The sequence below is a fragment of the Sus scrofa genome, chromosome 3 (assembly GCF_054392235.1).
Source record: "Sus scrofa isolate SSC_HxYL_T2T_F1_AM1 chromosome 3, Sscrofa_HxYL_maternal_Yorkshire_Landrace_v2.0, whole genome shotgun sequence".
NCBI classification, from domain to species: Eukaryota; Metazoa; Chordata; class Mammalia; order Artiodactyla; family Suidae; genus Sus; species Sus scrofa.
In genome coordinates, this window is record NC_139385.1 from 129,786,109 (window position 1) to 129,801,944 (window position 15,836).

Consider the following 15,836-nt stretch of genomic DNA (forward strand, 5'->3'; position numbering starts at 1 on the left):
CCCATTTCAGCCCAAATATAAGCATTCAGAAACTTCATGCCTATCCAGGACTGTTCACTGTGAAACACTGACTCAAGTGTTTTCAGCCACACATTTTGTTGCAAAAATTGTTCAATACATTTCAGTGATTCAGCTTTTAAAACAGTTCTGAAAGTGATCTTTATGCATTCTATTCAGGAAGCTACAAGAAAGCGTAAAAGCAGTCACTCTACCGCCTCACATGGATGGCTTTGGGATTCTTTGTCTTCCCCTTAGAAAACCATCATAATCAGCAGGTTTTCTACCACTGGATTTCCACACAAGGAGAACTTTTTATCTTCTTGAGGGAAATGGGCTCTTTGTTTGTTTGTTTGTTTGCCGTACCCATGGCACGTGGCAATTCCCAGGCCAGGGATTGAACTTGTGCCACGGCAGTGACCCAAGCCGCTACAGTGACAACACCAGGTCCCGACCCTGCTGTGCCACAAGAGAACTCTGGAAAGGGGCCCTTTTAACACTGAAACATCTTTGGAGCTGATTGTCTTCTCCCTTCTTTCTAAGGTCTAGAGACTTTGCACACCGTGTCAGACAGCGCTTCCTCACTACACAGAGCCGTTTCCCTTTCCTGGAGCAAATATATCTGACTCACAGTTGTTTCCAAAAGTATAGTAGGGACTGTGGTGTCACAGGTTGTGTTTTTTTCTTCACCTGCTACATCCTACCTGTCCTTTAAGACTTGGCTCCACTGCCATCTTTAAAAGGCCTTCCCCAGCCCCTGGTTTTGATTAGATGCCCCTCCCCCTCAGCCCCCATGGCTCCATATGTAAAGTGATAATATTGCATTTATCACACAGTATTTAAATGGTCGGTTTCCCCTCTCATCCACCTTGAAGGTTTTTCTCATCTGGGTATCCCGCTGGCCTAGCACAATGCGTGATACCTGCTGATAATAAATGCATGCTAGATGGATGGACAGATAAAGTAGAGATTCTAAGCCTCTTTTGTGCCATGGATCTCTTCGGCTATGTCATGTGTAGACTTCTCAGAATAATATTTCTAAGTGCATGAAATAAATGCATGAGATTACCCCCAAAAATTAATATTAAAGTTATCAAAATATATTAAAAACAAATTTGTGGTGTATAATACGTGCATCTTTATTAACAAACTAAATATTGCGATATAATAGCAGTCAGAATTGTTCTTGTAAATTCATAGTGACGTGCATAAATAAATTTTTAGTTATTTACAAGTTGACTGTAATTTGAAATTTTCAATAATTTTATAGGTAACAAAATACAGGCATTACTAATACTTCTGTGGTCTGTTGCTATATTCATTATTAAAGGCAGTCCTAAATTATAGTTAGGGATCAGAAAAAAAAAAAAAAAAAAGACATTCTTTTTCCCACCCAAGTTTACATTACCCCTCTCCCTGTAACTGTGCTGCATCTGCCCATGAACTTACGTGGACCTATAGACCCTAAGTGAAGAAGTCTTGCTTTGAGGCACTGGAAAAGTTAATCAGCGTGGTATTGTAGCTTGGGCACTGGCCTGAGGACAAGAAACCACGAGATGCTACTTTAAAGAGATTATTTTGAGTCGTTGGGGAACCACTGAAGGATTTAAGGAAGGGGGTAATAATCAGGATGATATGTGGTATTCAGAATGTTTGACAAACATATGCCATCTGTTCAGTCAGTTCAGAGGTACCAGTTCGTATCACTCAGCCCTAGGACTATGGCCAGATTAACCAATGAAGGGGATTATGGGAGGGAGGGGAGGGAATGTGTATCAGAATATGGGGGGAAAGAATGAAACGGGGTGGGACACCTGTTTAGAGGACTCTTATAAGAACTAAGGCAGTGGATTTGGGGGTGACGAGGAGGTAGAATTTGGAAAGATTTAGGAAGTAGAATCAAAGGATACTCGTAGGATATGAGAGAATGGAGATGGTGTCTAAGATTATTTCTCTGTATTTGGATTTTGTAACAAGATAGGGAAGATGGGAGGTGAAGCCCCAGCACGCTGTGGGAGACGGGTGAGAAAGTAGTTAGTTTTGGCATTTTTGTCTGAGATACCTGTGGGACATCCAAGCGGACAATCTGGCAGGTAGCTGGATGTACGAGTGTGAAGCCTGGAAGAGGAGGCTGGGCTCAGTTTTGATTGGGGAATGATGAGGATACATTTGAGGTCGTGAGCATGGGTAACAGTAACCTAAGGAAGTGTGTAGTATAAGGAGAGAAGCCTTCTAAAGGTTGATCCTCGGGGAACACAGCTTAGAGGTTGGGAGGAGGGAGATGAGCTAATGAATAAGAAGGAAGTGGAGGCAGGAGGAACGAGAATGAGAACCAGGATGGAATAAACCAAAGCAAAAGAATCAACTGTATATTTTTGCCCCCCCCCCCCAGTTCCAGTCCTTCTGGAAGCCCCCAGGGTACGCTCTGCTTTATGAGGCACCTGGTGTGTCTGAGGCAAATAGGAGGTCAGCCTTCCCTTCTTCTGTCATTGTTCTAAACACTAAGGGGATGCATGTCTCATTCTTAGAAAAGTGAATTAGTGTTTGGTTTAGAAACGAAGTTTTCATTTAAAACTCACTTAGGAGGGAAATTCTAAACTGCCGTGACCATCTTTGGCCTAGGCTGATGGAAACAGCTGGTGTGTACTACTGCCAGACGGAATCTGAATGTCACTATCAGTCAACAGGGGTCTGAAATTGTTCCCATAAAGAGCACGTGAGATGCTGCTCTCTGACGAAGAAAGGCAGCAGTGGAAGGACTTCCTGCAAAGCAACGCTGCTCCTGCCCCCTGGGGACCAGGCTGGGGCCACAGCGAGGTTGGAAAAGAGACAAAGAGTCCTCAGAAACAGGGACCCCCTGCTTCAAGCTCTCGCCCATCCTGCTTAGTCCTCCTGAGCCCAGAGGCACATGTTGCCTTTGGGAACAGACCTTGTGCAGTTGTTTGTAGATCTGGGCATGCAAATCCTTCGGACATGCACACGTCCCGCTTAGCAGAGCATAGGAAGCGCTCCCTGGACCAGCTAAGCAGGACTGCCTTTCCGCCAGCCTCGGTCTGAGACTGATTGTGTTAGTTCTGCCTGTTTAATTTGAAGCCTGTTCAGAATATCATAATCATCCTGGAAATAGATAGGTTTGTTTATATCATTTTGATCTTGAGAGCTTCATTTTAGGCACTCGTGTTAGCATACCCTTGAGTCCTCTAGTGGAGCATGATCCAAAGGAGGAGTGTATTTGGGGAGCAGAATCTTAGAGTCACAGCCTGAGGGTCAAACTCCAGCTCCAGCACTTGCTTTACATGTGTGACCTTGGTTAAGTTACTTGACCACGCTGTGTCTCCTTTTTTATCAATAAAATGGTTTAATAATAGTATCTATTCTCATAAATTATTTGAAAAATATAAGGCCATGTGTAATTCACATGAAGACTTTGCAAGGGTGTCTGACATGTTCTAAGCATTCAGTAAAAGTTGTTTATTATTATTATTACTATTACGAAGTTATAAATATCCTAGATATGCCTCTGAGTACTTTACAAAGACTTTGCCTAACTTTTCCTCCCCCATACACCCTTTCAGATATTTTTATTCTATAATGAAAAATTTTGGTAATATTAAATATGTGACCCTGGAAAGCCCCAGTCCCATTCTAACCACTGCTTCTCCTTAGATGCCTGAGGGAGACATTGTGTAGGAACAGCAGGGAAGGAAAACACAGTAGTACTTAAATCTTCAGCAGGACTCGGGCCCTGTACCCTCGTGTGGAGGGTTCAGCGGAGCCGGCCACTTCTCCGTTAGTTAAGCAAGACTCTTCCAGCACCTCTGCCAGTTTCCTGGGGCATATAACCAGGGAGAAGCAGAAGCACAGGAAGATAAACTTGCCCCCAGTGCCTCCTACCCTGCTGCCTTACCAGAGGAGGGCAGATGCCTTGGGTCTGCTGCTCATCCCAGTCCCAGGTAAGAAGGAGACGCAGTTAGTCACCAGATGGCCCACTGACCTCTGTTTGGGAATAAGGTATGGTTCTGGCCCTTTACCCTTGAGTCATGCAGAAAGGAGAGAGCCCTGCCTGGCAGGGCTCTGGAAGCGGGATTGTTCCAGCCACTGGAGAGTGGTCCAGTCAGAACCTGCTTGGACCGCCTGGTCCTTCAGTGCCCGATTCCCAGTGCCCCCCTAGATGCCTGCAGGGGGAGCAGGGCTCAGGGCTCCTAAAGGACTGTTGTTCACCTCCGTCTTTGGCCACGTTTTTTAATCTTTAGGGATTTTAATTCTCATTTTTTTGAGAATGGTAATTGAGCCAGTTCTGGGGGGAAAAAAGAAAGGAAACAAGATAAGTTGAAAAATGGATTTTCTAAAATACCTCCCTTTCTTTAGCAGTTTTTCAAGTTCCTAAAAATGGTTGTTTAGAAAGACTGCAATGAAATGTTAAAGGCTTGTGACTGCTATCCCTTTGTTCCCAAGATGGATGGGATTTTTTTTTTTTTTTTTTTTTTTTTTTTACTGAATAGCATGATTGTAGATAACTGGGTTTTTTAGATATTTTATTTCTCCATGAATTTATTACGTTTGTAGTTGTACAATGATCATCATAATCCAGTTTTATACGATTTCCATCCCACAACCCAAGCACATCCCCCCACCCCTCTGGATGGGATTTTTAAATAACCAAAAAGAGATGCGTGTGTTACAGAATAGCTTTCCTTTCCTTTAAGGTTGTGGAGTTGAGGGCTAAGTGCCTGACTTTTAGGGGAGGCTAGAAGCAGCCGCCCACCCATTGCTCTTGTCCAGCAGCAATTCCTGTGATGCCTATAGTCCTAGTGGACTTGTACTAAAGAGAAGTAATTCGGGTAGATTTTTATTCCAGTTTTATTGAGATGGAATTAGCAGGGAGTTCTCGTCTTGGCTCAGCAGTAACAAACCTGACTAGTATACATGAGGATGCAGGTTCGCTCCCTGGCCTCGCTCAGTGGGTTAAAGATCTGGCATTTCCATGAGCTATGGTATAGGTGGCAGATGTGGCTCAGATCCCGTGTTGCTGTGGCTGTGGCTGTGGCTGTATCTCTATCTCTGATTCAACCCCTAGCCTGGAGACTTCCATATGTCGCCAAGTGCAGCCCTAAAAAGCGAAAAGAAAGAAAAAAAAAAAAAAAGAATTAGCACATAACTTTACCACCAGTTAACATTCATCACCTCACTTAGTTACAAGATTTTGTGTGATGAGAATTTTAAGGTCTACTCTGTTAACAACTTTCCACATGGTGTTCACTCCAGCCACCATGCTGTGTGTTACATCCCCAGAACTTACTTATCTTATAACTGGAAGTTTATACCTTTTGACCACCTTCACCCATTTCCCGCACTTCCTTCCCCCTGCCGCTAGCAACCACCAGCCTGCTCTCTGTTTCTGTGAATTCTGTTTTATTTTAGATTCCACACAGAAGTGAGATCATATAACACCCTCAGGATCCATCCATGTTGTCGCGAATGGCAGACTCTCCCTTTTTTATAGCTGAGTAATATTTGGTATCGCCCGGTAGTGATTTTTGGTGTATGGCTTTTTTCATGTTTAATATTGTACGATGTTGCTATTATCATTGAAAGTGATTTTTGTTAGTAATTCGCTAAATCAAATATATAAACTCATGTCATGAGATGGTGTCTAATATTTCTTTTGTTCTTACAGTAAATCCTCTATTAGTCGTGCATAAAAGCCAGCAGTGCACCATATGCGAAAGCAAAGCTGCATTGACTCCCTCGGGGCAGAAGGGTTTCCCTACTTCAGGCTCCTCCCGCACTTTGTTCACACCTCTCTCTGCCTGTTGTATTGAAGGACCAGCCTGCACATGCCTGTGTTCGCCTAACTCTGGAGCTTCTCCAGGGCAGAGCTGTCTTACTTCCCAATTCTGACCACTGAGCCAGGGCCAGATGGGAGATAGGCTTAGAGTCATTTAGGGTGGAAAATGCTATGAACCTGTCAGTTTCCACAGCAAAAAGTGAAGAAAAGAAAAGAAACCTCGGGAGAAAAGACAGGCATGGCTTCTGTATGGGAGCAAGATGCAGCCGTTGGCAGGGACATCTTATCAGGGACATATCTCCTCAGGGGCAGCTGGAAAGCTAAAGGAAAATACGCCTGAGAGCACAGAGACTATGGGAACCATAATTCCAGCTTAACTGTAGAAGGTTCACAGAGAAAAGCAAGAGCACAGTCCTGGGCAAAATCTAGAACTGAGAAAATTAAATTTTGTGTTTAATGGAGACATGATTACTTAACAATTTGGAAGTAGCAGAATTTCCATACCAATAATATATACTTTTTATCAGTGCTCATGCGTATCAACACAAGGGCCAAGGAGAAACAAACTACAGAAAAGAATGTATTTTCTTGTAAACTTTTGATTTGAACATCCTACTGCCAGCGTGGGATTCTTAGTGAACAGCTCCAGTACTTTCACAGTGGTAATCACCCCACGACCAGCCACACCCCAGAGGAACTGCACAGAATTCATCCCTCTTCGTAATGATCACATTCAGTTAGGTTTCATTACCAGGTTCATCCCTTTCAGTCTTCAGGTTTGTGTTTTCATACCTTGAGTCGGCTTATTCTAAATTCTAAATAGTAGTAAAAGGTATTGATTATGAATGCTCTCTCTGGTTTTATAACTCAGGTTTTCACTGGGTTATATTCACTAACTGTTTCAACTTAAGCAAGTTAGTCTCTCTAAGCCTAAGTTTCCTTTTCTGTAAAAGAGGAATAAAAAGCCTTCCTCAGAATATTATTGTAAGGACTCAGTGAACACAGAGCTTAGCAAAGAACCTGGAAAATGGTTCTCAGTTTTCATCAGGTCATTGTTATTTGTTGTGATTCATTTTTACGTCTCAACATAAGACTAGTATACACTCTCAGCCACTATGCTTCGGTGTCTGGTTATTTCTTTCTTTCTGCTTCACCTGTCCGTTCCTACCCGCCACCACTACCTCCACACACCCCATATTTTTCAGTTTTCTGTTTAGGGTTACAGGTGCAGAGTCCTCTGTTCAGATCTATTGCCTGTGACTTATAATCTCTAGGGAACAGGAAGTATCTTGAGCCAGTGTATATAAAGGCACTAGAAACAGCCAAGACTTGCCTTGTAAGCCAAGACTTTCTTACAGAGCCCTTCAGTGAACACAGCCTGAAGAACTTAAACAAAGCCAAAACAAAAAGACCTTACCCCACTATCACTTAGCAGTGTGAGGAGATACAACCCCCTCAAAATGATTACGGTCATGGGGGATCCAGAAATGAAATCAGATGAACATACAGGAAGTCTGTAGTCCTCACTGTGACGCTGGCTTGAACACTGGTGTCACCTTGTGTTGAGCCTCCTAGTATATGCCTTGCACAGCACATGCCACCTAACTACCGGGACAGTGTCTCTTGATACTCCAGGCAGGTGTGGGTCCCTGTGATCCTTGTTTATTATTCCTACTCAGCGGACACCTTCACGCATGAGGGAAGGGGTGGCCTTTCCCCAGCGCTGAGGCCTATCAAGCTCCACTTCTCCATGGAGTCCTTTCAAGTTACAGTTGACTCACTAGTCTCTGAGTTGGGCAGAAAGCAACCGCAGGTGCCACAAGGCTGTTGTCCTGCTTGTCAAAGAGACTTCCTCAGGGGGGGTTTTTTTGGCCTTGCTTTCCTTCATCGACCCTTTATGTCCCGCTGTAGCTTGGACCGGGGTGAGGACTCCCAGACTAACCTTCCCAGTGTCCCGGTATCTTCAAGCCCTGGAGCAGAGGAACAGACCTGACAGACACAAGCGCATGTCTGAATTTCAAATTTCCAGATTTCTCAACACTGTTTCATACTCTGAGGAAGTGCTGAACAACTTGCATAATGACTGTTCCAGACACTGTTTCCTGGATATAATTTAAAGGATTCTTGGTGGTGAGACTAGGGAGTGGTTTGGGGGGAACCTGAAGTTATTAGCCCTGTTGGTAATTAATGCCTGCAGACAGCTTATACTTCCAACAGTATTTCAAGGAGAAGCTGTAGGTAGCAGGGTGGTTGCTGAGAAATTCTGAGAAAATTTTTTTTCCACAACTGGCCAGAACAGTCACCCACTGGGTGTGAAGTTGCAGCATTTTAAGAGCTCTAGAGAGACTGGCACCAGGAGGAAAGAACCGGGCAACAGCCAGGCTCTCCTATTCTCCAGGAAACCAAAAGGAACTTCATACTCTGCTAAGAGCCCTGGAAAAATGAATTTTGATTGTGAGGCCCTCGTGTGCCCAGAAATAGTTGTAGTGAGCAAAACTAGGAGAATGGGAAGAGTAAATTAAGTGAGAAATGGTTGAGCCACAGGTCCTTTTCAGCATTCAAAGCTAAAACATCAGGTGACAGCCAGAAGAACCACTATGAAGTGATTCAGAATAAGTCTGCAACTCAAGGTTGAGCTGTTAGTAATTGACTCTCTGGGGTACTCCATTAAAATTTTCCTCTTTAAAGTGTTTTTTAACTAACCGTCTCTTTAAATATTGGTTACATCATAAGGTTCGTGTAACAAAGGCTCGTGTTTTTAAAAGAGCAATCTCACCTGTCCAGATTTCAGATAATGGACTTAACGATCCAAAGCGTCAAATATCCACCGAGCCCCAACGCGTATTTCCCATCTCCTCCTCCCACCTCTCTTGATCCCCTCCATCCTCTCTCCATCATTGCAGCCGGGCGTGAGTTTCCTACCATAGAGACTTCATCCTGTCACTTCATTGTGAGAAGTCTCTTCTTAGCTCCTGTGGACGTCAGAACAAGGTCCAGCCTCCTCAGCGTGGCACAGGCTGTTCATGACTTCATCTCTCCCCGCCTCTCCAGTCTTACTTCCCACCACCCTGTGCTCCAGCCATTTTTAATTCCTTCTCATTCCCAAGCGTGCCGCCCTCCCTCATATGTATTACTTGCTTGCTACGCTCCCCACAGTTGCTCCCCCGACTTGAAGATTCAGTTTGGGCCTCAGCGACCCGGGCACCTTTCCTGCCCACGGCTCCCACCAGATGCCCTTATCCAGGCTAATTGCTGTGTACGCAGTGCTTCCAGTCCTCCCTCCTCTAAAGACTCTCTCACTTCTAGGTTCCTAATACAGAGTAGATGCTCAGTTAGTACTTGCTGAACAGATTAAGGAGTAAGTGTTTGAATGAGATTTTTTTTTGTAGAAATTACCCATATGTACCCTTCTGAATAAGATTTTGTTTTTGTTGCCTATTTTTTTAAGAAATACGGAAGTAGAACATAGTTTTTCGGTGAAAACAGAATCTTCGAGCTAGATGTAGAGTATGTATGTTTACATACTTATAAAGGTGTGTATGTACACATAAACATATCCATATGTACATATGCACATACACCTATCTGTGCACATAGCTTATGTACATGTATACACAAATGTGTGCATGTGTACACTCTTGCATGCATGTGTGTGTGTGTGTGTAAACATATATGCATTCGTGTGTACACATGAACGTGTGTGTATCAGGCTAGTACAGATCAGTATGCAGTAAGGGTCTTAGTAATGTCTCAAAGGAATTTCCTTCTCCATCCAGCCTGCCTGCTGTCACCCGAGTATGACTGGGACCCCTCCCCACAGAATCAGCACACTCACCTGCTCCATGGAGCCTATTTGTAGAAAGTCATGGACACTCTCAGGGGTCTAATCACTCCTCATCTGCTACATCGAGAAGCCCGAGTCTATCTGACTCATCTTTGCCATCCATCCAGCGAACATGTCCCACATGCCTACCACGTAGCTGTACGAAAACCACTAAGTGCATAACGCCTGGTTCCGAGTCACTCTGCGATTATGTCTCAGTCCGACTTCCTTGCCCTCGTCTACTCTCTCCACAGTGTCTCTCCCACCCTCAACATCCGCGACATGCCTGGCAAGTGCTTGTGGCGAATCATGCGTGAAGTATCACACAAGGCTCTCCCCGCATGGGTTTCTTTCCATCACATGCCGAGATTCAGGCTCACAGACCACGAAGGCCTGCTGTCTGGAGAGAGCTGCTCTCTGGAGGGAGCTTGGACCTGGTTTCCAGGGCCACGTGCAGGGGCTGTTTTCAAAGCATTGCAGGTTCCTGGTGTCATATCGGTGCTGCGAGGGGGAAGTGTTTTCTAACAAAACGTTTTTCTCTTGTCTTCTAGCTTACATTTTACTATGGTACCAAGGATGCCTGGTGTCCAAAAGAGTACTATGAGGACATGAAGAGAGATTTTCCAGAGGGAGATATTCGACTCTGTGAGAAAATGATGCCTCACGCTTTTGTCCTCCATTTCCACCGGGAAATGGCCGCCATGGTAGCTGCCTGGCTGAAGGATGATCTGTCCAAAGTGCAGCACTGACGCCCAGGAGCAAGCCCCGACAGCTAGCACATGCAGGCAGTGGGTGTACTGCCCCTTGGTAGTACGGGGTGGACTTAGCAGATAATCGTTTATTTTAATGTTTGATATTAGAAGAGAAAAAAGTGAGAACCTCTTGGCTCATCCACTGTCAGCTCCCAGCTCTCCACGCTGCAGGCTGAAGTAAATAAACACAGGTGATGAAATATTCCAGAGGGTTAATAACACATTTTCCAAGACTCAGGGAACACCGCGATCTAAACAAGGGCTCTTACGTTTGCATGAGATGCCCACTGGCACCATATAGTTTATTTGGTAGGCAGGATCCTTTAAGATAAAAGGAAATTTAAATTTAGTTGGTTTTAATTGGGTTACAATGTAAAATAGGCTCTTCTAGAGGAAATTACGAAAGACCTACTACAAAATGTAAAAGAGACCAATGAGAGTTAAATGTGTAGTCGCACATTTAACAGGAGAAGGGTGCTCTCAAGTTCCAGTAGCAGGAAGAGGAGAGTGGATGTGGGCAGTGGACCCAGGTCTCCCTTAAGGACAGAAGGGAGATCGTCAGAATCAGATTGGACACCAGGACATCCTGCATGCCGCACCTGTTCCAGACCCCCAGGTTAGCCTTTGGTCTGGCCCCCAAGGGCACAAGCCCAAGCAGAGCCAATGGCAGGGGAAGCCCTGCTTGTCTCCTTCCCTGTGGAATGTCACTTCCTCATCTACCTGCATTAGAGGATCGAGTCCGGCAGACATTCCTCCCATCAGCTAAGAAGGATGAATAATTATCGAAGGGTCCTAACTACTCCTCCCTCCACAGACAGTCAGCAACCTCTGGTTCTGAGCTCCCTGCAGGCTCCTGGGAGCCAGGATGGAGGCACCGGACTGTCCCACATCAGCCCTGTACCTGCCACATGCAAGTGCCCGTTCTGGTGGTTTTTACAGTCCGACTCCACTGAGACCGAGCAGTGAGCCAAGTACTGTATAGGCATTGAGGATAGATTGTTAGCTACATTATGATTCTTTTCTTCTGAAAATCTTCTAGGAAGTAATTTTTGAAAGGGCATCTTTAAATTGCTGAATAGAGAATTACCATAAATGAGTTCTCCATTTCTGCATTAGCTTTGTTAGTTGGAAAGAAATTATTGTACTAATGAACCAAAACAAGCTCTTAAGTGACGTGAATTCAACCTCCTCTGGATGCCTTGAGGTCCAGCAAAGAAGAAGCTTGTTCCCCAGCCTAGAGTGGGCTGACAATATTGCTTCCTTCCCTAAATCGACTCAATCCTGGGAACTTAGGGGCCAATAAATCCCTCTGACTGCAGAGCCAGTTGATAATAGAAACATTCCATTTTCTCCCAGGGGAAATCCCTCACGATGTTATCATTCCTTAAAGACCTAGGATGCTGTCCTTCCTCTCAAAACCTAAAGGCCCCTGAAGAAATATTCAGCTCTGATGTGCTGCCAACCCTGTGGTGAGTGGCGAATGAGTTACGATCCTTTAGCATGGCTTCTGCATCGGAGCAAAGGACTTTCAGAGGAGAGGAGCCAAGCTCCAGGCAGGGAGTGCTCTTGGCCCCAGAAAGGAACTGATAGATGCATAAGCCTTTGGCACAAAGCTGCAAAGTCCTTACTGGCATCTGAGTGAGGAATCTTCTAGAAATCTGACGTTGGAAGCATGGCTCTGAAGTGCCTTGCATACAGGAGATGCTCAAATACCAACCTGAAGCACGTACTGGGTAAATGATGCTACTGAAATAAAATATAACACCCCCAGCTTTTTTTTTTTTTTTTAGTGTTATTATATAACATCACTGCATATTTCAAGTCCACATGTATGAAATTATATCTGATAAACCAAAGTATACCAGAGCTTAAAAAATGATAAGTAAAGTGATAAAGTAAAAGATACGGGCTCTTATTTCCTGTTTATCATCTCAGCACCAAATGAATTTTTGAAATGTTTTCCCCACACTTTATGACCTTGCCTGGCCTGATCTCTGTAGGTTGGGAGAGGGAGGGGGCAGGTACAATCTTAGCATTCTCCTGAATTAGACTTGGGTCAAAGTCTCTCTGTTAAATTGAAAAGTCACCTTCTCAATGCTTTTAGAGAAGGATGAATCAGATTTCAGGAGATTGAAGTTCATTTTATTTTATTAGGAATTAAACAAAAATGTTTCCATGCATATGTACGAGGTGATAAGATATATAAGCTCTGGAAGCCTTTTCAATTGTGTGGTTTTTAGACAACTTCATCTAATTTCTCTGTGCTCACTGTCATTATTTATAAGATCGGATTAATAATAATATGTACTTCATACTATTGGAAGAATTCAATGGAATGATAAAATGAAAGCATTTGGTGCAATGCCTGACCAAGAGTATCTTCTCAATAAAGACTGGCTGTACTAACAAGTGTTACTATTAAACATCATCATTCCGTCCTGGTGCAGTGGAGACATATCCAACTAGGGACTGTGAGGTGGCGGGTTCGATCCCTGGCGTTGCTCAGTGGGTTAAGGATCCAGTGTTGCCATGAGCTGTGGTGCTGTGGTTGTGGCGTAGGCCGGTGGCTACAGTTCCGACTAGACCCCTAGCCCAGGAACCTCCATGTGCCACTGGTGCGGCCCTAAAAGGACAAAAGAAAAAAAAATCATCATAACAAAAAAGTGAACGAAAGCCTAAAGCTGCTAAGGAGTGGATGAAGTCCAATTTCCAAAAGCATTTCTGCCTGTATATTCCAGTCGGCCACTCAGATGGTCCTTTGCAAAGACAGTCATTTCCTCTGGGGCTACCTAGTGTTGAGTGAAAGGCCTAAGCCGGAATCGTGACCGCTGCCTGCGTTGTCCCCAGCCTGCTCTGGGCCATGCAGGAGGACCTCCAGAGGTGGCGTTCGTGCAAGATGTCCGAGACAGCGGCCCTCTCACCATCAGCCTCTCCAGTGGCCTCCAAAGGCTGGATTTTTCTTCATCCTATAGTGCATTAAAATGTAACTCCAGGTTTGAAGAGACACAGCTTGATGCGGCACCTGATTCTGGATTAGCTGGTTTTATTATAAAAAACATTGCTGAAACAACTTGCAAAACATCACTGAAGGGGATGTGAGGAATAGCAGGAAGGAAATCAGTGTTAATTTTCTTCCTTTTTTTTTTTCTTTGCTTTTTAGGGCCGCACTTATGGCATATGGAAGTTCCCGGGCTAGAGGTCAAATTGGAGCTGCAGCTGCCGGCCTACACCACAGCCACAGCAATGCCGGATCCTTAACCCACTGAGTGAGGCCAGGGATAGAACCTCCATCCTCATGGATACTAGTCAGGTTCGTTACCACTGAGCCACAGTGGGAGCTCCCAGTGTTAATTTTCTGATTTCATTGGTCGTACTGTGGATAAATGGAGAGTGTCCTTATTTGTACTGAAGACACATTGAAGCCTCTGGGATCCATGGGACATGTCAGTTTACCCTTAAATGGTTCAGAGGGAAAGGCTGTTCTTTGTACTTGCAACTTTTTTGTAAGTTTGAGATGATTTTGAAATTTATAAGAATAATTATTAAAACAAACACCACCATGTTCTGTCCTTCTGCATCTTTTCCAGAAAGTGAATTGCCTCTTCTAGGAAGTAAATGAAGCTAGGAGTTCAAATCCTGGATCTGTCTGTTATTTGGTTGACGCTGTTCAGAGGCCTAACCTCCCAGAGCATCCACCCCCCGCCCCCGGCCCTCATCTATGAAAGTACTTGCTTTAACTTTTGGACTTTGGGAGGGTCTTTGTGTGTCTTTAATGGGATCAAATAAGGTCTTACATATGGCATTTAGCACTCTGTCTATCTTATGGTGGGTGCTTTATTAAATGGTACCTAAAGGAGAAGGATGGCAGACTTGTCCCTTGCTTTCTCTTCACAGTGGAGGACCCATGGGTACCCGGGTTCTGCACTGTTTCACCCAGCCTGAAACTGGTTCCTGTTGGTAAAGGAAGGGGAAACTTGCTCACCGGAAGCAGTTCTCTGACCCCAGCCATGCAGGCCTCCCACACACAGCCCAGGATACTCGGGCATCTCCTGGAGGAGCTTAGAGTCATTTAGAAAAGATGGAGGAAGCCAAGCATTTCTCTCTCTCTCTCTCTGTTCCATTTTTTAATGACGTATCGTTGCTTTGCAATGCTGTGATAATTTCTGCTGTACAGCAAGGTGATTCAATTATACATGTACACACATCCATTCTTTTTCAGATTCTTTTCCCATGTAGATTATCACAGAATATTGGGTAGAGTTCCCTGTGCTGTACAGCAGGGCCCTGCCGGCCATTTCTTAACACAAGATCCATCATCTTTATCCCCGGCCTTCTCTTGCCCAAGAGAAGAGGACATACTTGGGCTGCTCCTTCCCTTGGGGGTAGGGCTACTAAGAGGGCCCAGTGAACAAATATAACTCTGAGGCTGATGCCCTCCTGCAGGAATGCTGAGGAGAAAAGATTTCCCTTCCCGTGAGGCTGAGATTCCTGCCTCTACCCCCCAGGAAATGGTGAGTGATGATGTGGGCCCAGGTAGGAGCTAGTGTGGGACATGGGTCTGACCTCTTCCGGCAGAGTGGAGGCATCTCGAGAGCAAACCAGGTAAGAGCCAGAGAAGGGGCTTGGGTTGCTATCGTTCTGAGAAGAGAAAAAGGGAGGAGGAGGCTGCTCCTGGTGCCAGGAGGACAGGCAGAAGTTGGGTGGTTTTGGAAGAGAAGAGAGCAAAATCCAGAGTAAGGACGATGTGCTGCTCACCCCTCGTGTTCACGGGTCGCCCTCAGGCCTCACGGTCCTGTGTGTCACGATGATACTCACATTACAAGTTACCCACAGGTGCCAAGTGGGTCCCTGCTCGAGACATCACAGCTACTGAGTGACAGCTGGATTCAAGCTCCAAGCTCAGGCCTCTACTCCAGAGCCGTGGTGTCACCCTTTCTTCCCACAGCATCCTGCTGCCTCCTGGAGGCAGCAGGGGGCAGCCTAGCTGGAGAGGAGGCTTGGGGAAGGGGGTCACAGCGAGGGCAGATGAGGGCCAGGCTGGCAGAGGAGTGAAGAACTAGATACTTACAACGCAGCACAACAATGGAGGAAAAATTTATGTATACATGTATGTGTAACTGGGTTCCCATAAAAAAAGGAAAAAGCAAAGAGTGGAGAGCTGTTAACTGAGAGGGGCTAAAAGAATGAAAGCGGAAACAGAGGGCTTTGGGGTGGGGTGCATCGGGCAGTGGACTGCGGGGGGAGAAAGCAAGTGTGTGGGGTCAGGGCCGGGCTGAGCCCCACCCGACCTTGACAGCTCTGCCGCCGCCACCTGGTGCCTCAGACGCGGTCCCTTCTGTCTGCTCCTCTGAACACGTGCTGTGCCCTGAACCTTCGGGGTCAACTGCTCCAGCTATGAGAGTGCCTGTGCCTCTACGCCACTCCCTGGAGGCTTGGCCCAAACCACCAGCTGCTTCTGCCTCCCGGAGCAGTCCCT

At 45.4% G+C, this 15,836-nt stretch overlaps 1 protein-coding gene and 1 long non-coding RNA gene across 6 annotated transcripts in view; one reads left to right on the forward strand and one right to left on the reverse strand.

Annotated features, from left to right (window-relative positions):
• The window catches only part of LDAH (lipid droplet associated hydrolase), a 111,589-nt gene extending 97,669 nt beyond the window's left edge, over window positions 1-13,920 (forward strand). For 3 of the 5 annotated variants that reach the window (XM_005662712.4, XM_013996308.3, XM_085019885.1), the window contains one exon: window positions 10,160-13,920. In XM_005662712.4, the coding sequence (XP_005662769.1) occupies window positions 10,160-10,357 (198 nt within the window). In that variant the 3' untranslated portion in view covers window positions 10,358-13,920. Of the gene's footprint in view, window positions 1-2,619; window positions 5,641-10,159 lie in introns of those variants that run through there. The other 2 variants (XM_013996307.3, XM_005662715.4) reach the window with 2 other exon arrangements.
• Window positions 1-15,836, reverse strand: part of LOC146404936 (uncharacterized) — a 639,839-nt gene that overhangs the window by 86,517 nt on the left and 537,486 nt on the right. The gene's annotated exons all lie outside the window — the stretch shown is intronic.